The sequence below is a fragment of the Medicago sativa genome, chromosome 7 (genome assembly GCF_051527215.1).
Source record: "Medicago sativa cultivar Bolivia chromosome 7, Bolivia_mono, whole genome shotgun sequence".
Taxonomy (NCBI): Eukaryota; Viridiplantae; Streptophyta; class Magnoliopsida; order Fabales; family Fabaceae; genus Medicago; species Medicago sativa.
The window spans coordinates 94391894-94416634 of NC_140755.1; the positions used below are offsets into that span (position 1 = coordinate 94391894).

Consider the following 24741-nt stretch of genomic DNA (forward strand, 5'->3'; position numbering starts at 1 on the left):
TCTGAACAATGGTCTAAGGCATATGATTAACGTTATACAAATTTGCAACAAGGTTCAGGTGATGTGGGAGAATTGGTCTACAACTCAAGGGATGTCTGAACAATGCAATCTGTCATATAAGTTTTTCATGTTGTTACTTCTTGCATCCAAAATTATTTACTTAATCAAATAAGTTGATTTTAATTTGATAAAAAAAAGAATTCCATCATTTAGAATAATTTTGTCAGGTTTTTTTATATTAAAATGTGTTTGTTAAGAAAATCAAACTTTGTATATATTCTAATAAAAATTAGGCAAAATTACACCAAGAATCTCTTAACTTTATTTAAAATTTTCAAACGTGACATTTGTCTTTTTATTTCCTGTGTCAAATTACTCATTTATCTTTACAAATGTTTACATCATCATAGAACACTTTTCATTTTTACCCAACTTCCATTACAAATATATATGTGTACACAATATTGTTTTTTTTTTTTTTACAAAGTGTACACAGTATTGTTAGAAATAAAAAAATAAAAATATTACACTAACTTTGATTGAGATTGTACCCCTTGCATTTTTTTTGTTGGTTCAGTTTCTTACTGAATTTCATTATTTTGTAAAAAAAAAAACATTTTGAACTGATTTAAATGTTGTCTTGATGAATTGAAGATATAATTTTTCAAATGATCAAGTAAGACTTTTGGTATAGTAGATGAGAATTGATTCTGACACAATTGATTATGAGAGAATTGATTTATGTTTGGATATAATAATGCATAATTGATTAAACAAACTGAATATTGTTTGGATTGTTTTCATCAAAATTACTTTTGAATGTATAATTACTAAAATGGACATAGCTAAATATAAGTAAATGGACATAGTTGAATCTATATGTAAATCAATACTAAGTGTGTGTCTATCTATATATATATATATATATTATTTAATTTAAATACATAAATTTTCTATATATTAATTTAAAAAATAATAAATACGATCATTAAACCAAATTTTTTTACAAAATATTTGTTCGTATGTTTTATATTTTTTGATAAACTATATTTAGGTTAAATAATACTAGTGTTAGTTGTCAAAAATGATAAAATATAGCGTAAAGGAAAGGTAAAAGAAAAAATAAAGTAATTCTAAATGGAAACACCGGAAAGGAAAATCCAAAATTGGGTAACTCATGACACATTTTTCAGAAGCAAAAAGAAGGAGGATTGATAAAGGGCAACAAAAGAAAAATAATAGGTTGTAATAATTAAAATATAAAATTTATTGGAGAATTGATTATGGTTAACCCAAAAGTTAGAAATTGTAACTTCAACCATAATTACTTTTGAAGGATAGAAGCAATTTTGAAAAGGCAAACCAAACATGATTGAAAACTCAATTTTCAAAAGTGTTGTAGAATTGCTTCTTACTAAAAAAAAAGTCAAAACAAACGTACACTAAGTTTGATCCATTTGTTAACTTGACAAGATATGCCTCAGAAAAAGAAAAAAAAACTTGACAAGAAATGTGAATTGACTTTTCACAAAAGATAGATAAACGACGTGCCTGATTTTTTTTTTAGAGGGCATGAAATTTTAATTAAATTAAGTTAAAGAACCATCATGCGGTTTTGTCTAAGTTATCATGATTTTTTAAGTAGTTTTATCAAAAATATGAATAGTATTAATTGGAAACTTTATCATAAAATAAAAATGGCAACAATTTTGTACCATAAAATAATTAAGGAAAATGCTAACACGTGTTTTTAGGGCACTTGATAAGAAATTTAAAAAGAAACTTTATATTAGAAATGATGCATTTAACTTTTTTTACCTTGAATTTGTCACTTATTTCCATTTTAGCTTTTGTTAGCATGACCCATGACAAAACTATCATTCAATAAATTTATTTATGAGAGCTGCATTTCCATAATTGGATTCAAAGAGCAGAAATTAGCAACCATTTATTTTAGTTTTTGTTAACAATTAACAACTGTTTATATAATTTATACAAGCTAGTTTTATTTTTTTCATGGGATACAAGCTAATTTATACTATTATTCTTAAAAAAAAAAGCTAATTTATATTATGGGAAAAAATGTTAGTAATATAAAATAATTTCCATATAGTAAAGGCTTCTCCATTTCATCTCCAATTCCAAGCCTCCACAAAGCTAACCTTCACCTACACCCAACTCCAAACCCAAATCAATAATCAATCTCAATTCATTTTCACACACACGCGTTCAATTCACGACCCAATTCAAGCGCGTGAACAAACCCACCACCATCCCGGTGATATCCACACCCACCTTCCCAAACGCGATTATCCAAAAAAAGCCAATCGGAAAATTAATCATAATCTGCGATGAGCGACCAACTACGGTTACACAACGTGCGTTCCACTGCACAACTTCTCAAACAAGCAACCTCATCATTCACCTCAAATCTCTTCACATTTCTCTTCCTCTCTCTCTTAATCTTCTCTTTTCGCACCGTCGTTGAAAACGGTACCTCACGTTTCATTTCCTTCGTCGACGGCGATCCCGCCGTTAAATCTCTTCTTTCCCGTCTTGACCTTGCCGGTAACGCTGTTAACGCTGCTAATTATCAACACCGTCAACGTTCTTCTCAGTTTCATCCTTCTCCAGCTGCTCTTCGCCGTCGTCGTCCTTTTCTTCATCTCACTCGTGTCGGAACCCTAGATGATGATTTCTTCTCCGGTGATGATGATGATGGACGGACTCTTTTTGGATCGAATTCCAAAGCCCCGGTTAATGGTAGCGTTGTTGATTTTGGTCCATTTTCTTTGGATTCGGGATTCTCCGATCTTGTTGCTGATAATGGAATTAGGGTTTTTCAGATTGTTCGTTCTGGTATCACGTTGAAGGCGGAAGATTCTGAAATTGAGGTAGAAAAAAACGAGAATGATGATAAAGATATTGATGATGAGAAAGATAAAAAGAAAAAGAAAGAAGAAGAAGAAGAAGAAGAGGGAGAGGAAAAGAAGAAGGAGAAGAGTGATTTGGGGAATGGAAAAGAAGAGAAAGTAAAAAGTGTTGATTTTCAAATATTTGTGAATGGAATTGAGATAAGTCGTCGCGATACGACGTTGTTCTTTGTTCTTTTGGGTTCATTATCTGTGGCTTATGGATGGGTAATTATGGTTTTTCTTGTTACATATTCGTGTGTATTAGGTGTTGTTGTTGTTTCAGTTGTTAATGATCTTGTAGGAAGGTTTAGTTCAACTACTGGTGTGGTTTGGGATGGTTTTCAATTAGGTTTGAAGAGGATTTCTGCGGTTGTTTTGATAAGGTGGGCTGTTAGGGATGCAGTGACACAGCTTGTGGGAATATGGTATTTTGCTGAAATTGAGGATCAATTTTCGTTCTTTAAGCTATTTGTTCGGTTGAAATTGATGCCATTTTCGGTTATGTCGCCCTGGGTTACTGGTTTTGAGAAGGAGATTTCTGGGTTTTTGGTTACATGGTTTCTTATGGATACATTTGTGACGTTTATATTCTCTGTGGATTTCTGGGTTGCTTTGGAGGATTTTAGGAGAGGTAGTAAGGAGATTGTGAAGGAAGGGTGTTATTTGTTGTCTTCCATGTTTTATCAGGCTTTTCTGATTAAATGCTTGGAAGCTGTGCTTTGTGGATCGTTAATGAGGTGGTTTTTGGCTCGAATTTGCGGGAGAGTTTTTGCCAAGATGTTTCAGTCTACCATGGAGGTTTACTTCATGGTTGCTTGGCTTGTGTTTTATTTTGTGGCTAAGAGTAGGGATGCCAATCAACAGGGTAGGAGGTTTGGGCAGAGGGAAATTGAGGGCTTAATCGATGGGCACAGATGATAATTTGCTGTGGTTGGATCGACGATTTTATTGTGCAGGTTTTTGATTGGGAATGCACAATCAGCTGCAATGTTTTACAGGTTTATGTCACCTACTTTTGCAGTCGCTGTTGGCCATCACCACCATTCTGTAGTTTTGTCATGCCATTAGATGTGTTGAATGTAGTTCGCCTCAAGGCTAAAATAGTTCTTGTGTATATTCTAAATGAGGATGCTTCATATGTAAATTATTCGCTGCATCATTTAAATAGCGCACACAATGTGTTGGTGAATGGTGATGATAGTCTGTAGTCCCAAATTACAAGGTTTGAGAAATGAAGAAGAATGTTGATGATTTTTCTCCATGCAACATGGAGTTTTATGTTGTGATGATAAAAGTAACCCTATAGCATTTTTGTTTGTCGGTGCTGTATTATATTTTGTATGTACAAGTGTACAACTAGTGGCATAAATGGACATCATCTACAAGAACAAGGAAATGCACTTGAATCTGCAAGAACTTGCAAAATTGTTGTGAGTTGTTTCTCTTTTTAGAAAGTGTTCATTCAGGCTAAATTAACATATGTCTGTTTTGCATGATTACCAACATCTTTTGCCGAAAGGCTTCTTTGTTTGCTGTATGTATAGAATCATCTTGCAGGGATTTTCATAAAATAAGTTTTGCATCATGTAGTTACTTTGACAGAATTTGACTGATGGTAAACGTTCAAGTTGATAACAAAATTAGGGATATATATTCTAGGTAGAGCATTCCAAGTGTTGAAATTCATTGTTGAAAAGATTTGTGTTTATTTCATTGTTGTTAAATGGCGGCCAAGGTGGAATAGTGTGGTGGATTTTTGACAGTCCCCACATGCAATTGGTGGAGGGATGCCTGCAATGGCGGTGCCCATAGGTCACAATGGCGTGTTTATATGGTGTACTTTTGGCCTTTCACCATCCGCCATCGACAACACTGGTTTAGTTCTATTCTATAAGACGAATGTTTAGTAATCAGAGTCAAAACTTGGATGCTCTCTGTTTGGTGGCTGACATGCTTATATTTTGTTATAACATCAATGGGTTTTTTTGTTTTCAACATTTTTCCTTTAACTCATAGCTTTGGGGATTGTCGGTTTTTATGTATAGATGTTTGCTTACACGAAAAGGGTTCTGGATTGTCGGTTTTCATGTATAGATGTTTGTGTACATGCAAAGGGTTCAACTGAAGAAGATCAGAGGGATATAAACAGTGTGCAAATGAATCTTGATTTCAGTTTAATGAATACTATAGTCTTCCTACTGGTTGTATGTGAAATGTTTCTTCTTGAAGGGATAAATGTAGTATACTATTATTAAACAGTTATTGGCCTTGAAATAAATGAAATGGAAGGTATAGTTTGATGATTTAAAACTGTCTTTTGAGGGGTGGTTTCCCCAAGGCAGCATGTAGAGAGATATGGGATATATCCTGTAAAACTAAAATTATTTGAAGGGTTCCCATTCTTCTCTTAATGCTCATAAAATGCCACTGATATCGATTTGGATTATATTTGATACGATTCTACACTAAAAATAAATGCAAACTGCATTCATTTGTGAACCAGGTAGCTTCAGGAATGACCGACAAAAAAACATTGTGAGGAAGAGCAATTGACAATATATTAAATCCAAAATGGATATTAGGTGGCAAAAGAAACATGCATAGTAGTCAAACAATTTTGGTTTCCTTCGAAATAGCACTACTGAATTGTATGAGGTTGACTGTTAACAAACTGAATAAAAATCAATGCCAAATGTATTCATTTATTATTAGCAGTATGGCAAGCCTGTACTTGCAGAAATGGAGGAAGATATTTATGCTGGGTGGTAGTTTCCCAAAAGCACTTATCCATGCTTGACCAGTATTGTTCCTTTTTTGCTTAAATATGGTGTGAATCGCATTTTACATTTGTGTCATCTTGTTCATAGTATAATGAATTATAACCATCTAGGAAATATTTGTAAGATCAATGTAAGCTTTCCACGCTTTCACTTGATATGTGAATAAACACTATTTTCAATCCTGAGAAGTGTAATGTGTTGTCACATTAGTCTTTGAATTGAAAGCCACGCAATTAAAAAAAAAACTTCCTAATTATATCTTGGTTAATTCCTTTAATCTTTGTCATATCGATTTGGCACATTAAGTGTCATGGATTCACCCAGCTGAGCTGTACCTCCATGTTGGTGCCATATCACTAACATCATCTCTTGGTCTTTTCTCCATTTGCCCCTCCTCCTTCCACTATCCTCCACCGTTTATATGCTCCACAAATTCTGCATAATCGGTTGCACATCATCATTTTTTTCATTGAGTGAGAAAGTTTCCTAATATCTGCTAAATGAGTAAAAACTTTATCAGAGACCATAAATAGGCTGACACACCTCCAAATGGATGATAGCTTTTATGGTAGGTTGCTTATAAAAAAAAATGCGCTGGAAGGTAGTGAACCAATTGAATAGGTGAACATGCATTTCTAATTGAGTCCTGCTCTTTACCCAAACAATTTTGCTCACTCCCAAAGTAAATTACACATATGACCCTACGCAACTTAACTTGCGCAAGTACAAATGGTACGTAACTTAAGTTACGTAGCGCAACTTAACTCATGCTAGTACAAAATATCACGTGACTTAAGTCAAGCAAAAAAAAAAACACACTGACTCCCAGCGTGAGTTAACTCACGCTGGTTTGCTTTTATGCAATCCACAATATTTTGTTTGCTCTTATTAGTCTGTTGTCCACTTATTTGGTTTGCTCTTATAATTGTAATTAAGAATGGAAAAGTTATTAGTCTGCGTGGTTTGCTCTCATCACTTCATCAACCAATTGGCTTTCTCAAGTCGGTGGATTCGGTAATGGGGAGCATAATCTCAATAGCAGGTGCTTTTGTGTTGACTTTCTACAAAGGACCATCCATCATGAATTCCTCATCACTTCATCAACCAATTGGCTTTCTCAAGTCGGTGGATTCGGTTTTAAAAATATATGGTCAGATTTGGAGGTTTGCAAAATATATGGTGGGTGGATGTTCATGTAGTGTGTGTATGAAAACCAACGTGAGTTAACTCACGTTGGGATTTTTTGCAGAATTATAACTAGCGTGAGTTAAGTCACGTAGCGTGACTTAACTCACGCAGCGCATGTTAACTTACACAGGGGCATTTGTGACATTTACTTTGGAAATGAGCAAAACTGTTTGGGTAAAGAGCAGAATTCTTTCTAATTTTCTAGCAAGCACTGACCCATATCATTCAAAGACCAAAATTCGAGTAAATCATTAAATTGTCCATGTTTTTGTAAGTCATTATCAAATTAGTCTCCGATTCTATTAATATTTTAAAATAGTCTACGTCTTTGTCAAAAGCTTATCGATTAAGTCCCTCGTCGTGACAAAAACATAGAGACATAAATCTAATTGAGAAACTTTTGACAAAGACGGATACTATTTTAAAATATTAATAGAGTCATAGGCTAATTTAAGAGTGACTTACAAAGACGGAGACCAAATTGGTGGTTTACTCACCAAAATTTTTGGTGGAGAAGTACAACTATATAAATAAGATCTTAATATTCATGGGCCTACTTGGAGAAAGCGATTATTATAATATGCTTAATAAATAAAGAAAAAACTTTCATAAGACCGAAGGAAATGGTACAAAACATAGTTTAGGTGTCCAGCAAGTGTTTGAAGGGTGAAATAATGTAATTGCTGAATGAGTTTTTACTTTTGTTATGTTCTACTTGTGTTAGAGAGAGATACATTAATTTGGTATATGTCAATAAAATCAACCTATATTGGTTTCTGAGAATGTTATCATTGTACCCAGGGCCGTTCCTAGAGTTTTACTGGCCTTAGGCATAATATGAAAAAAGGGACCTTCCATAATACATCATAATTTTTTTTAGCTCATTGTTGTGTTTTTTTAGCTCTTCATTTCGTTTTTTTTATTTCTCTTTTCACTACCAAATAAATGTTTTTTAGACAACATCTGAAAATAAATTAAATACTCTATATACACCAAACAAAATAAAATATCGTAGTAGAGAAAAATAGCACATGCGAAGTAGACTGAAATTTTAGCACCCCATTTTCAACAAAAATAGAATTTGCTTTGTTATGAAAATTAACCCAATTTCTTGGATAATAAATATCGTCGATATTTTTAATATTAGTGAAACACATTATTATGAACAAAGGGCCCAAAAAAATATCACCAATTTCTTCCATAATAAATTTTCGAGGATATTATTAAGAACAACCAAATTTTTTTATAGGAGGGTCTATATAGAAATGTTTGTGCTGCATGGGATATATATAGCAAATCTGACTAAAAGGGCCAAAAACATTAACAGATTTCAGCCCATTCTTATAACATGTCAAAGTTTGGGCCTTTTCAGAGAATTTTGCTATATATACCCCCCAAAATCCAATTTTTTATATACACCCCCACCTTAAAAAAATTGGGCCCCTACCGACAAGGGCCGTAGGCCGTCGCACTCGCGGCCTATGCCCTAGGGCCGGCCCTGATTGTACCAACATCTTCTGCTGCTGGAAACATGTTTGATGCATTTGTCTTCTGTTCTTCACAAGAGTAAATGCTCTTTTATAAGAAGGTGCAAAGACCAAATCCAATGATTCAAAGAAACTCATATAATCACCGTTTGTTAGGCCCTGGACTCCATTATATTTCACTACACATATTTTTGGGATTTCTAATCAAGATTTCAAATGGTCTTCCATTATTCTCCTTTAAGCCAACTAGTTTGATTAAAATCAAACCATTTTCATAGAAGTGATAATTGCTCATTTGATGACTTTGGTGACAAAATTAAAAAAGCCATCTAAAAAATTTAGTTGACTTTTTTGAAAAAATTTAGTTGACTTGAACATATCAAATAGTACAGAGGTACAAAAACACAATCAACCGAAATAATAAATAAGGTACATTATGTTTGGTTCCATTTTTGGAGGAGTCAAAATTGATTCTATATAATTAATTTTGGGTTAAATAAGTTTTTTGTCTTTATAAATATAGCGAATTTTGATTTTAGTCCCTAAAAAATTAAACTAAATGTTTTCATCGTCACAAAACATTTTATGTTGTTTTTGGTCCTCAGTGGCCACTTTATGTTCATGTGAATGTCAAAATTATAACTATTTTATGTTCGAATTGTATCCATATTATGTATGTTTATTATGTTTAACCTTTATATATTCATATTATGTTTAAAAAATGTCACAAACATGTCAATATTATATTCATTAGGGACCAAAAATAAAATAAATTTTTTTGTCAGGATGAAAACATCTCATTAATTTTTTTGAGACTAAAATCAAAATTTGATATATTTATAGGGACGAAAAACTTAAATAACCCATTAATTTTTATATGTTCTGTTTCTTGAAAGTATAATTGATTTTGCCTCCAGAATTGAATCCACTTGAACATAAAAATTCCATTAAAAAAAACTTGAAACAAGAAATTGTAGCTTATGATTCTAGAATTAATTTTAACTCTGACATTTATTTGTTCAAATTACTTTACATAAATGTATTAAAATATAAACCACTTTATCTTCAACTCATTTTAGTTAAGAGTCAATTTTATAAAATCAATTTGCTCAAAATTAAATTTTCACATTGCAAATCAAGCATATACGTTAAGATTACACATTTGACAATAATTTAGCATATTAACCATTCAATCAAACACAATTAACCACATTTTTCAGGTGTCTCAATATACATATTTGAACCACATTAACCATTTAAATTGTGATTAATTGTGTTAAGGAAATGGTTAATGAGCCATAGTACTTTGGTTTTCTTTTTTTAAGAAGTCAAAATGGAATTTATTAAATCACAATGAGTCATGACCAACACAAGGAGTGATGGGCTAGGAGTCATAATGTAACAACATACAAAGGATAGATGGGGAGCACTCAATTGCAAACCCATACACCCATGCATCAAAGACAAAACCTAAAAAATTACAGGAAACACCTCCTAACAAATGGCTATCTCCGAAATTAATAAAAGGAAACACAAAAAACAAAGCTAACACTAAAATCAAAGACAAACCTCCGCATAACAACATAAACAAAAGTTGTACCAAATCCCTCAAACATCATCACAAGCTGCCACAAAAACAACTCCCACCAGTACATTCCGCTGCTCGCACACAACCCCCAAACAGTAATAAAAAACCAGCACAACAACCAACAACCTTTGGAAAACAGTCGGTAATAAAACCCCAAACAACACCATTAGCTCTCCCAAGCAAAAATCGACCAAAAACCTCGGTAACATCATACAACAAGAAAAATGCTCCTCAAAATTACACTCACAAAACACCCTATGGTCGAAACGACACACATGCCCAATATATCCAAACACCTCCACCAAAGCATACCTACATGTATATGAAAACCCTTATAACAACACATGTGTTACTCTCCCCACACCAAAATCCAACCAAATGACTACGAAACCAATCAAAAAACAGTTTGAACAGTTGAGATGTCTTACACCTAAGACCAAACAACCGATAAACTAAATCTGGCTATTAACCACCATAAAACAACCAATGGAAGCCATTGAACGGCAACCAGACATAATTACAAGAACATAATCAACCATATATTTAAACGTGTTAACTATTTTTTTTAAGTAGTCTAATGGCTAGAAACTTATCTTTATATGGTGAATAAGTAGAGCAACCGGGATTCAAACCCCAACCCCTACATATATTATGCAATGTCTCTGTCAACCAAACTATACTCATAGGAACAAAACAACGTGTTAATTTTGTTGTCGAGATTTGACGTCATTTGTGTTTCAAAATCTCATTTCTCTATGTTAAAATGCCAATAAAAAACAAAACTCTTTCCTTATTTAGAACAAATAAAACAGAACATGAGCCTCATGTTCCTGAATTAATTGATTCATATTGGCACTCTACATACATGACACTTAATTAACACCTCAATCAACTATATATATATATATATATATATATATATATATATATATATATATATATATATATATATATATATATCAGCATAGATGTTAGACTTAGAACTTAAAAGCTATATAATATATGAAATAATGACTCAAGTAAAATTAAAGGATGATAAATTTCTCATGTCAGACACAAACAAACACCTTTTCATTATGTGTGGAGTTAGCAAAACTAAGAACACTAAGGAAAAGATGTTCATTACATGGAATACAAAGTTTAGAATCTGCAATGAAATCATATTCTTCTCGAGCTTGTTCCAACAAGGCCTTAAAAAGTGGATGATGGAGTATTCCAATCTTGATGACAAATCTCTTATAATTCTCACCTACATACACAACCAAGTGACCCTTTGGAACATCATTTGGAATAGAATCCATTTCAAACACACAAGACAACAATCCACACCAATAATCACAAGGTCTTGTCAATCTCATTTTCTTCAACTTGTTAACACACCCTCTTAGAAACCTGCACTTCATAGTTTTTTCTTGGCTTGGCTATGTTTTGTACTTTGAGAGAGAAGAAAGCAAGTACATGGAGTACTTTGAAAAATGTAAAAGGTTTATATAATTGAGGTACGGGTTTGTACCAATTTTGGAACATTCAATGTTGACATGGTTCTTTTGCTTTTGGGAATAAAAAATTAATATTGCAAGATATATCAATATCCAATGTATATTATTATTTTAAGTGTCTATTTACTCTTTTCAGAGCATTGAACCTTGATACATAACTGTACGAATAATGCATGTCTTTTTCTATGTTTTACATAAAGTGAAAGTATTGTTGTCTTGCTATCATTGAGAATTTTAGTTTTAATATCATAATTTTAACATTTTATATCAAATTAAAAGAGTTTAATGGCATACATAAAGCAATTTAACACATCTAATGTCAACATTCTATTATTTTTAAGATGTAGTTATACGATATCTTAAAAATAGAAAAATATTGATATTAGATGTGTAAAATAACTTTTATGTATGTTATTAAAATCTTTTTTAAAATGTAGTTATAAAAACTGAATAAAAAAAAGATGTAGTTTTTTCCTGTAAGTGAAAAAAAAATGTAGTTATAAGCATATAGTGGTTTATTAAAAAAAACATATAGCGGTGTCAAAATAATAATTTTTTTTACGTAAATGCACACACATATATAATTTATACCTTTTTTTTCCTTAACTCTCTAATTTGTAAGGGAAGAGAAACTCTTACAATTTAGATGAAAAAAAATTAAAACTAATTTAATTGACAATTTATTTATATCAATTAGATAAAAATTACTTTCTACTGAATTCTTTACTTATATAATATGCATCTTTTTTTTGAAGAAATATATATAGATGAAAAAAAATTAAAACTAATTTAATTGACAATTTATTTATATCAATTAGATAAAAATTACTTTCTACTGAATTCTTTACTTATATAATATGCATCTTTTTTTTGAAGAAATATATAATATGCATCTTAATTATGTTATTTTATTAAAAAATATAATCAAATATATAATTATTAGAAATATGAAAAAGTTATTGGACAAAGAAGACAAAAACCATCCTCATCTTATCCAATTACCATGCCTAATCATGAAAAAGTTTTTATTGGACAGAGACGTCAAAATTATCTGCCGTAAAAGCAAGTACTCATATTTTTTCCATATATATCCAAATTAGATTATGACGGTTATTTACTAAAAATAATCACATATAACTCTAGTTGATAGTTGATTGAATGTAGTAATTGTAAATTAACATCCTTCCCTGAGATGTAAAGGGTTTTGTCTTTGTGATTATTGAAGGGTGGTGCTTGCTTGATCAACGACCTTTCGAAGTTCTTAAAGTTTAGACCCCACTACTTTGGGTGGAAAATATAAGAATATGACAAGTTTCGTGGGTGAAGTACAACTTTAAGGTCAACCCACTTTTTTATTTATATAGATTTTCATGTTAAATTTATATTCTAATTTTGATTTTTTTTGTTCTTTCCACTAAAAAAAAAGATTTGTTCTTAAAACTAATTTTATATTTAATTTGTCGACCAATTCTTTTAAGACACAATTTAATGTTTTTTTTTTGTTACAGCCACAATTTAATGTTTACTGTTTCTAGGTATTAGAGTTATATTTACAAGTAGCTTAAGAAGCTGTACATGTTCGATTGATATGTTTACCTTCTTTGATCAATATAGCACTCTTTCAGAATTTTTGTACCAAAAAAAAAAAAGAATTTTTTTAAAAGTGTTTTTTTCCTTGTTACAGAAGATAAAAATATAAAAGTAAGTTCAATGGATTTTAATGGTGAACAAGCACCAGTAATAAAAATGCTGAACAAGCAACATGTTTGCCTGTAAATATAAGTCTAATTTAAATAAAAATAATTGTTCCTAAATATATATCAATCTTCTTCCTTCAAAAGATACATTAATTAATCTTCTAATTACTAGATGTATTAACTATATTTTTTTTTGAAGGAGTATTAATTAATTATATTTTTTAAAGTATTTCTAAATAATTTACTATTATTTTTATATGATTTTTGATAAATATAACTTAGATATAATGGTTTTAAAAAACTAACCATGATTTTGGAAAATCTATCTATTCTACTAACAAATACGACCTGTATTTTTATAAATTAAATGTTACACGTACGTGTAATCATGTCAATGATTCTTCTCTGTAGTTTATTTGCCAATAAATACATTTATTCAACTAAAGAAAACCTACTGATAAAGACTAAAATGCATTACGTACGTTTTTAGAAAATGCACTTTACGCATAAAGAGAGCTACATTCATTCAAAATTAAAATCAAATAAAAAAATTTCCAAGTCAATTTTTTCCCTAATTGCTATTAATCTATCTATATTATACACAAATACTACATATTATATAAAAAGAATTAAATCTTACACTACAGTGATATTATAAAAATAATATTAAATCTTACGTACACTGCAGTGATATGATGCAAAATGATCATTCTTTGTGGTTCATTTGACGATAATTCTACATTTACACTATAAACATATAAAATATATTTCATAAATATTTCATAAAAGTTTAGCTAGTTGATATCCTTTAACTCAAGCTAGTTGATATATCCACGAAATATGTCAAACATATAATTTTAGTTCCTCTAATATAAACTGCATGAGAATTAAATTGAATATTATACACTACATGAGCTAATTTTTCAACATAAACAAATTTTGAGGGATTAAAATAAAACAAAAATGACCAAAAACAAAAGAAATTGTATATTTTTTATAGGATTGAAACAAAACAAGATTAAAACCAAAATGGAACATTTGCACGATAAAAAAACATAATGAAGTGTTTTTTTTTTTTTTTTTTTTTGCAATATTTCTCTCGGTTAATGATGACGAAAACTGAGTTGATTGAATTCTAATGGTGATTGAAGAAACAAAAAAGATCCAAATCCATTTATGATACATGTAAAAGTTACAAATATTACTCACTAGTTAATGCTGTATGTGTGCATGCACTCAAATTAAGCCTACCATTTTGTTTGGCAATATGGCATCCTATGCAATCCGTACACAAAATATTAATATATATTCTAGTTGCTAGCTGTGTGCATATCCTGTAAATGGTTATTTTGATGAGTTTCAGCTTACAGTCTCTGGTTTGCTCTCATGCATGCATTCAGGAAATGGGCTATACCTACGTTCTTTGCATATATGGGATGAAAGGAAAAAATATACATCTATGGTTGCACCGTTTGCAGAGGAGAATGGAAGTGACAGTTCTTTTCCCTGAAACTTTGACCTTTTGTGTATGTGAAACCATTTTTTGACTGCAGCAAATCTAGCTAGGATATGGCTAGAATCAAGACATTCATATGTACTTGCGGTATCCCATGATTTTTTTTTGTCGAATAGTCCAGTATAATTCCACCATTTAAAGTTGAATAAAACGGGGAATTTAGAGCATATGAAATGAAGAGGTCTTAAATATTTAAGACTCGATATCTATATTAGGTATTCTATTGGGGAGATTTTCTTTTTTTGGATCCTATAGAACCCAAGTCTCACTTAAGACTCACATTTTTAAGTGAGATCACCCTCTTTTAATATTAAAAAATTGATATGTAATGATATAAAATTATTGATAGTTGATTAGTCTTATTTAAGAATGTTGGATTGGAGAGATTAAATGTTTGTTAGGTATTATTATTAAAAATTATAAATGAGTGATGTGTACACGTGAGACTCATTTAAGTACCCAAAAATGGGTGTCTCCGTTGTGGATGCTCTTAGAGTTTGGTCAAATAGTCTAATGAGTAGAATTTCACCCTTTCAAGGCGAATGAACGGGGAATCCGGAGTTCAAACTCTGATTCTTACATATATAATTCAATGCTTCAGTCAATTGAGTTATGCTCATGGGACGGGACGCAATACCCCATGGTTTATATAATCTAAGTATCGTACTGTGCACAATTTCATAAATTAATCAATAATATAGAGTTAAAATAGACCATAAGTTCTAAGAGTTTTATGTTTGACTCAAATTTATTTATTTTGTTAATTTGTCTAACTCAAACTTGAATCTAAGACCGGATAATTAATTTAAAAGAAGCCCGTGTCATCTCATTTAAACATTACTCCCTCCGTCCCGGAACATCTGACCCATTTTCTAAAAAAAAGTGTCCCAAAATAACTGAGCCATTTCAATTTTCAATACAACTTTTATCATTCCCAATACAATATAACACTAAATAATACTACTTTTATCATTCCCAATACAATATATTCTACTTTCCCCTTTATTTATACATTTTTCTTAATCAGTGTGAAATGAGCCAAGGGCTCAGATAAATTGGGACGGAGGGAGTACTGTACAACATATAATTCATAATTCATTTATTCTTAACAAACCCTATAATCCATTTATGCATTCTCTATTGAAATTATTTGATTTGACTTGCTTTGTTTCCCTTTCACGTGGTTTTCAGCGTTCACATGAGCTAGTGTTTGAGGCCCCATTATCATTTCCAGAGTGACCCACACACATCCCTCTATTAATTCTTCTCCATGCTTCCTTTGAGGAAGCAATGCCCTTTGAATTCTTCTGAGGGAATTTGGATTGGTCAGAATAGTGTTTGAGATTCAAAATTTAGTTAACTGTCGGTTGTCTGTGGAAACCTTGGTTTTAGACAGCTTGGTGACTGAAACGAGAATGTTTGGGCTAAATAAATTCTACACTAATCCAAAACCATATACTGGTAATGTTTAAGAAGATTGATTTTTTTTTTTGGTGAAGTTTAAGAAGATTGATTGATATCTATACTTGACTCAAAATAAAGAAGATTAGTGGTAATTAAAGATAAAAGACCAACATATCAATCATGCTTCCTTAACTATTTTTTTCATGTAATATTGGATATAGTTTGTTCATTCTCAAGCTCTTAATGTTTTTTGTTGAGCAGTGCACTGGTGATTAAGCAGTTTGACGCAAGATCTAAAAATACTATAGTAATGTCTAAGAAGATTGATTGGTATGTATACCTGACTCAAGCTCTTAAGATTGATTCATAATTTTACTATTAATATTTTCGTTCTTATTTTATGACAATTTTCTCTCTCATATTTATATTGTGTTTTTACTCTCTCTTTTTCTTTCTATTGTTTATGCCCCAAAAGAAAAAAAAAAAGTTGTCGTAAAAGTTGTTTAAAAAATGGTTATGCAAATATAATTTTTTTATTTGGTCAGGGCTGACGCAATAACTTTTAATATTAAGTGAAGTTGACCTAAAACAAATTTTAGTATATGATTCTTTTGTATGTGATATTTTAATAATATTAATAATTATAAAGGATTCTAATAATAATAAATGATATTTTTATTAATAAAATCTAACAAAAATATAATTTTTTGTTGGTGGATTTAAACCGAGTTTTAATAGTCGTACCCTTAGGTTGATCATCACCATATGTTGTCTCAATCTCCCACTCTCTCTCTCTAATATTTCTCTCTCCTCTCTCTCTGTCTCTCTTAATTTTCTCTCTCTCTCTTGCCTATGGAGGAGAGGATCCTTTTTCCACGTAAAAGAGAGACTTGGGCTGTCTCTAACACGTATCCCTCTCAAATAAAAAGATAGAGTGAAATGAGAGAGAAGACGACTGAAAGTGTTAGGTGATTAGGTGAGGGAAAATGATAAAGAGAGAGATAGAAATGAAATGCTGCAGTGAGATGCAGAGAAATTTTGTGAGGATCCAAATTTATAATTGTGTCACACATGTCTTAAGAAAAGTTAAGAGTACAATCAAAATGTATAATTTTTTTAAAATTATCACTAAATTTCATTTTATGTATATAAATACATTCAATATTGACTTTTAATAAGAGATGTATTTAAAAAAGAGTAATAAAATATATCTTAAAATTTATAAAAGAACTTATATTTAGAGTTAGGGACACAGTGAGAAAATGATTAGGAATTAGTTGGATCCTCCACTATAACTTTAGATTAAAGAAAATAAGAGTGAAAAGAGAGAACAATGATAAAATAAAGAAAAAATCAAGATAGAAATAAATGGAGTCAAAGTCTCAAAGACAGATTTATTAAAGAGGATCCAGGTCCAACCATTCAATGGAGAGGCAAACATGCATAAACAAAATTGCAGAGGTAAGCATGCATTACAAATTAGCAACTTAGTCATAAAATTTTCCTTGGTGGTCATTTTCCATCCTTACTGTGCAGCACATATAAAAAAGTACATGGTTCCTCACCGTACAAGCACCTAAAATGTGAATGAATAAAAAAGTGATCGTAAGTTGCGTTTAATTATGTTAATGTTATAAAAAGATCAAATCAAGACCTAAAGTAAAATGAAGACAGGGATGTTAAATGAACTTTAATCTCATTCTTAAAAGCTAGTTCATATAAGACAATAGTATCTAAACACATGCATACGTATAATGATATGATTGTCTATGAACATTGACAATGTGAGAATCCAATACAACTTCAATACTCACATTCATGTCTAACTAAGTCGAACTCAATTTTCACATTAACATCATTAACCCGGCCCTAATACCTTGTTAAATGAGGTTTGATTTCACTAAAAAAAGAGAGCATATAAGATGAAAGCACACAAACTCATATATTCATTCAATAATCCGTAAACTCTTGATAATACGTCAACTTTAAAATTCACCTTCATGTCTAGCATGGATTTCGAGTCCAATTTTCACATCATCGGTCTTAACCCAAATTACCTACCCAATAATAGAAAAATGTCTCTAGAATCAGAAAGTTTTTCTTTCATAAAAATAAAATGAGGTGTCAAAAGATTTCCACGATCTAATTTAACTTAAGGAGGGAAAATTGAATTTATACGAATAATTCCACTTGCAAAAGGTAGTAGTATTATACCATTATCTTATTCGATGCTTATCGTTAAACAAGATTTGTCTTTAATCTTTGAAAAAATTGTCTTTATTGTCATTGCGTGAATTTTGATAAATAAAATCATAGTGAAATTGTATGAAAATCCACCTTCCCTTGACAACCCCACAATCATTAAATTTAATTGACATCCATGCATTAGCTCAGATTATAATTTAGTAGAAAACAAAAGTATGCCAAAAAATGAAAATATAGTGTAAGTCGGCCTTTCTAAATTAGAAAACGTAGAAGCTATAGTGGTGACCTCTTGTTTGGAGAAGTCAAGGGCTTAAGATTTTGTGGAATATATCTGTTTGGATTCACTTATTTTAATTTATATGTTGATATAGAATATTATGAGGGTGTTTAAGAGTGAGTGTAAAAATAGATTATGACATGTCCATAAGTTCTTGTCATTGTATTCCTATAAACTCTTCGCAATAGTTTATGAAGGTGGTTTAACTTATTTCATCTTTTGTTACAGAAATGGTTTTTAAATAAGCACTTACATAATAAATGTTTATGCTACAAACCCTTAATTATGTTGTTATAGAAACAGGAACATTCATGGTCGAGCAGAGAATCCATGTTGGAAGCGGAAAAGTGATATATTGGTTAGTATGGCTACTCTAAATAATAGGTCTCTTTAGTCGTTTTAGCAAGTTACTAAGCTTAATTATATTTCCTATTCTTATCATAATTTCCACGACCTAGGTTATGTTTATGAACTGCGGATACGGACAAGGACACCAGACACGACACAGATACTGACATGTCGACACCATAATTTAATAAAATCGTATAATTTAGTGTAATTATATGTGTCGGTGTCGGACACGACACATATCCGACACTGGGACACGCCTAATCCAAGAAGTGTCCGTGCATCACAGCTTAGTGTAGAGTGTTATTAATTGTAAGTAATAGTTTGCTCGGCACAAAGAAAGGAAATGCTTCCTAATTGAGTACCATCATTCAAATATTCGCATTGATCAAAATCAACTATTATTTTCTTAAAAACAGTTACCAGCTTGTTCCTAAATCCATATTTCCATGATAAATAGTGTATTCGTGAAAGAGATAATATGTGAGTGACAATCATGTATTCTTTACTTAGTGAGTTTAGACCAAAACCGTCCTTTGACCAAAAATGAAAGACCAAACCTATACTCTACAGTTTCATTACCATTGGAAACGTTAATATTTTCAAATTAACTGGTATGTTTAAAAAAATTAGATTATTTCTATGAAGGTGATTTACAGAACAGCTTACAATATACTAGTATACAGAAACAGCTAAATACAATGTTAATCCATGTTCTGTTGAAGAAATAGTTTGTGTATAAATGTTTATAAATCTGTCTGTGTATATGACGTATTCAACAAACACTAAATTATTTCATTTCAATTCCTCAAAAACGCGTCAAGACAACTGTTTTTACAGATGTATGGGTACAAGGTAAATTTTCCTGGTTTGTGGTGCTCATACCTGCGTTGGACAAAAAACAAGAGTTATCCCTCAAAAAAAAAAAAAAAAAAAAAGAGTTATACTACTTTTCTATAAATCTGTTGGCATGAGAGAACCCAACACACAAAAATTATCTTAATGGATGACAAATGTACTCATGCTCATCTTACAAATAAATGTCCTCGCAATAAAACCCTAGGACACACAATAAAGCCTTATATCAATCAAATAATTTGATTTGGAAAATGTTATCAAATGTGAATCTTATCAGTTATCATACTTGTAGTTGGATTTAATCTTGGATAAAATATTAGTTTGGTTTCGAGTTTTGACTTTATGGTGCGTTTTGGTTAGCAATCGAATAATTACCTCCTTTATATACTCAGTATCTTTTACAATCTCTCAAACCTTTTTTTTTTGGCAAAAACTCTTCAGTTATTTTTTTAATTCACCATTGTATTTTATAATAACAATGAAATGGCAACTTTATTAAGATAATTTTATCCCAAAAAAAAACTTACTAGCATGTACTTAAATTAAAAAAAAAAAAAAAAACGCAAGCATTAATAAACTTCAATGTACTATATTTTACATCTAAAGAAAGGGAAATACAGAGTTCTAAGTTCTCACAAAGGCTTTGAAAAAGGATATTGACAGAATAGTATACGACAGTGATAAGCCTTTACTTCCTTTCATCAACAATTAGAAATAACTGTAGATATATAGGCTTATACATAAGCTTATATCTGAGCCAACAAAAAGCCAAGTCTAACTAGTCTGACATACTCTAAGACTGCCCTTTGATTCCTTGATCTGCAACTGACTCACCATTGGGTGTCAAACCCCTAATCTTAACATCGTAGTAAACTTCTTCGACTTTTCTTAGGTCATACTTCATGCCTGCCAACAGTGAAAAGATGTTATCCAAATAGTGGAAAGATGCCAACCAAACAGATAGCAGTGCATACAACAAAGATTTACTAGATTACTAGGAAGACACGAGGAATGCTCAGTTGCTACATATGTTTTTCTAGAAAGCAAGTATATGATGTTATTGTCACAGTTAATAGACCAATCTCTCTTAAGAAATGGTATATATCTTTCACAATGATAGTAACACAGGGACAACAAGGAGAAAAAATGTTGGACAAGGTACAAGCAGTAACGTACCATCAAACTTCCTCCGCAGCAAATCATTTCGTAGATTGAGCATTCGGAATGCGGCATGAAGTTCTGTTAAAAACTTTAAAACATTCCTTGGACAATCATAGTCCCCAGCTGTTACTTGATTAACCACATACCTTGGCTGCAAATTACAAAATAGGCGTAACTCTTATGATGTCTTTTCCTTAAAGATAACATGGTTTTATAATTTGTTGTGTCCATGCATGCCTGTCTCTCTAGTCAATATTTCTCTTGCCAAAATAGTTATAAACATTGCGTTAAATATCTCCTACTTTTTTTTACAGGTTGATGTTTAAAAGCTAAGAGAAAAAGAGTGCTTACCAATTCATTGGACATAAAACAAACACCTGCATAACAAAAATCAATAAATATCAGAATCCGTTGCAAGCCTGTAAAATTTGAATTGACTATGCAATCATCCTTGATTAAAAAAAGCTAGAGCTAGACGCCTAAATCAAATGGTGATGTTCATGATAAAAAGTTAAAAATCAAGAATTCCGAACATACTCTCTAAATAAATATGTCAACCATATCATTTGATTATCTTGGTCCTTTACCCTGAAAGAGATTCAGACTCTATCTGTTACACTCCTTTCTAGATGATAATCATATTCAACTCAGACTCTTACTGGGAAATCTTAATTGACTATGCAATCAGCCAGACAAAAGCTACAGCTATTGTTCTAAATCAAATGGTGAAGATGTCAGTCAGTAAAAAGAGATTAACAATCAAGATTTCTGAACAACAAACACTCTAAATATGCCAGCCATATCGTTTGATTGTCTTGCTCATTTACCCTGAAAGACCTGCGGACTCTAACTGCTACACCCATATTTTTTATGATAATCATATTTAAATTGGTCCTTATTCACTCATTCACTCAAAAAAGCTAGCCTAAAAAAAATAAAGTGCAAAAAGAGGATTGTATTCATCTCAATTTCTCAAGTAATGTTTATTACTCAGCAGCAAATAACCAATGCATTCCATTCAAACAAAAAAACAATTAATGCAAATACATACTTAGAATACTCACCAACTAGGTAGTCTTCAACATCTAGATTGAACTCTGGACCATTCACTGCAAAATAGTTAACAATATACATAAAGAACTTACAAATCTCATAATGCTAGGAACAGGCATGAAGTAAACGTTAACATTATGGCCAACAAAAAGAAAAGAAAAGAGTTCAAATTTAGATGCAATTTATTCATAATCACTACGGACATGAATGGGTTCTGAGGATATAGAAGATAAACAAATAAACCAACATAAACCATTAACTTCAAAGTTTATTGAAATGATAAGCACAACAGTCTATTGTCCCCAATCCCCCTTCTTTTTAGAATGGATAGAAATGTCCAAAAAGGTTGGAAGATTTAATTGTCCAAGAGAAGTTCCAAAACACAGTTCTCCCAGTTAGATGTTTAAACAACAATACTTCATGCTAATGAAGTTCTAAAACATAGTTCTCCCGGTTAGATGTTTAAGCACCGGCATTGCATGCTAATACAACTATAAATGTGGTCAAACTCTTAAATATAAACAATGAATTCATAATTATATCAGTTGACATAATCTCAAATCAATTATTGCATTTGAATCTTCTATCATGTAATAAGCATTCTTCACAATAAATTATTTAGTTGATAACCACTGATGCAAAAAATTAATGGTTAATATTTTTAAGCTTACAAGAACCTAATTAATTGACATAAGAAGCTACTCCCTTGATCTTACTACTCCAGACTGAAATAAAGGGCAACCCGCACATCACATTAGGAAGATATAAATCCCCAAATGTTAGAGCAGTTGCAATTTGAAATTATTAGCAGATTCTGCAAGACATTCTTGATGCTTAAAGAAAAATGTTGATTAATGTACAAGTTATAAACTAAAACCAATCCATGCATACAGTTTTCTTCATAACAACCATGTGAAATCTGTACAGCTAATATTTTCTTCCTGCATGAAGTTCTTTTGTTTTCTATTTTCCCTTGTAGGAAGGTTTTATATTACAGTTTGTACATTTTAGGTGCTTCAACACGTTGTCTAAACGATGAACCTTTGTCATAATGAAATGCATAAACTTATTTTAGCAGATTATCAGATTGAGTCCACAGTCCCCTACGGCTTAGAATCATAGGACTTCATAATGGATTCAATTAATATTAGTAATTAGTAACAACATTGACATACGCACACATACAAGGTACCCACCCAAATAATATAAATTTATAAAACAACATTCTACATGTGAATAAGTAACACAGGAGAGTATTCAGTATTAACTATTAAGAGTTATCAAGACGTACACCCAAGCATTTCCTCGGCTTCTTTGTGTTTGAGAAGTTTTCCCGTTTCAAGCCAGTGCGCAAAAGCTAGCATAGAAACAACAGTTTGTGTCTCACTCTTCCAATCACCGTGATACCTACATTATGTAGAACCAAACTGTAGGTTACAGACCACAAAAAGAAAAGACAGAATACACAGAAGTTCATCGGAAACTTTAATCACCTATAGTATTGACCAGGATATCCTCCAAGAATATCAGCAAGTTGCTTGTACTTCTCTTTTAGCACATCAATCTGAGACTTGGCCTTCTCTAAAAGCTCTATCCAAATGTCAAAAATCACATTAACATCGAATAATGAGAAAACAAACACGAAAACATATACTTATGGCCCGTTTGTTATAGATTAAAAAAGATGTGATTTTTACTTTATATTCCTAAAAATGAGTTTTACGAAAATTTAATTAAAAAATACTTGAAGCTATTTCGAACTCATTTTTTATAAATTAAAAGAGTAATTTTGATATTCAGTAACTTAGATATTCATTGTTAGAAATTTAACTAAACTAATAAAATCACATATTTTTTTCAAAAAGATATTTCTGTAAAATGAATTAGCTTCTCATTTTAAGTATTTTTCCCCTTGAATCAATAAGCAATACATTGAACATGAATGGAATTGATTATCTACACTAAGCAAAGAAATGTAATTGCTTAAATTAGGGTTTAAAGAAGAAGAATGAGAGGGAATTGGTTACCTGGAGTAGGACGAGAGTGATGAACAAGAAGAATACTAGCATACATAAGCCTAGTGGTGGATTCAATTTCGGAAACAACGGTTCGAATTCGGTCGCGTAAGGTTCCAGATTGTTCGAGATGAGTTCTGAACTCGCCGAATTGCTTCTCGAGAGATGGATCAGGAGCTGAAGAGAACGCCATTGAGGAAGAAAAGCAGGAAATGGGAGATTGAGAGCGAAACGGTTGGAGTGTGAGAAATGGTGAAGTGAGGAAGAAGATGAAGGGGTTAGGGTTTAAGGTGTTTGATTTTGATAAAGAGCGAGAAATTAATGTGTAGCGCCCGTTACGAAGTGCTGGTTTCATATATTGCATTTTTCTTTATTTTCTTCTCTTCTACCTCGGTGTAGCATAGAATTTCATTAATGTGTTTACTTACATGTACACAGTTTTATTAGGTTACTTTTCAAAAAGATATTTCTCCCTCCGTTTCAAAATGAGTGTCGTTTTAGTTGTTTACACACATATTAAGAAATGCAATGATTAAGAGAAAGAGAATAGTTATTTTACCAAATTATCCTTATTAACTATTGATTAGTTTTAAAAGTAATACTTTGGAAGTAGTGTACAGAGTATTATTTGGAGGGTACAATTGAAAAGAAAAAGTTATTATTGCATTGGAAACTAAAAGCGACACTCATTTTGAAACAAATTTTTTTGGCTAAAGCGACACTCATTTTGAAACGGAGGGAGTACTAGAT

General features: G+C 31.3%; 3 protein-coding genes across 3 annotated transcripts; 1 reads left to right on the plus strand and 2 right to left on the minus strand.

Annotated features, from left to right (window-relative positions):
- Nucleotides 1–2311: 2311 nt before the first annotated feature.
- Nucleotides 2312–4369, plus strand: LOC146910532 (uncharacterized). Its single transcript, XM_085724044.1, has one exon. It carries the CDS (start codon nucleotides 2352–2354, stop codon nucleotides 3831–3833), a length of 1482 nt encoding a protein of 493 aa, XP_085580170.1. The 5' UTR covers nucleotides 2312–2351; the 3' UTR covers nucleotides 3834–4369.
- Nucleotides 4370–10956: 6587 nt separating this feature from the next.
- Nucleotides 10957–11574, minus strand: LOC146910533 (protein SMALL AUXIN UP-REGULATED RNA 12-like). Its single transcript, XM_085724618.1, has one exon. It carries the CDS (start codon nucleotides 11359–11361, stop codon nucleotides 11008–11010), a length of 354 nt encoding a protein of 117 aa, XP_085580744.1. The 5' UTR covers nucleotides 11362–11574; the 3' UTR covers nucleotides 10957–11007.
- An 8757-nt stretch (nucleotides 11575–20331) lies between these two features.
- LOC146910534 (Translin family protein) lies at nucleotides 20332–24428 on the minus strand. Its single transcript, XM_085724642.1, has 7 exons — nucleotides 24004–24428; nucleotides 23470–23566; nucleotides 23268–23383; nucleotides 21988–22032; nucleotides 21275–21300; nucleotides 20939–21074; nucleotides 20332–20668 (listed from the first exon to the last, which is right to left on the minus strand). Exons 1-7 carry the CDS (start codon nucleotides 24353–24355, stop codon nucleotides 20556–20558), a joined length of 885 nt encoding a protein of 294 aa, XP_085580768.1. The 5' UTR covers nucleotides 24356–24428; the 3' UTR covers nucleotides 20332–20555.
- Nucleotides 24429–24741: the final 313 nt, after the last annotated feature.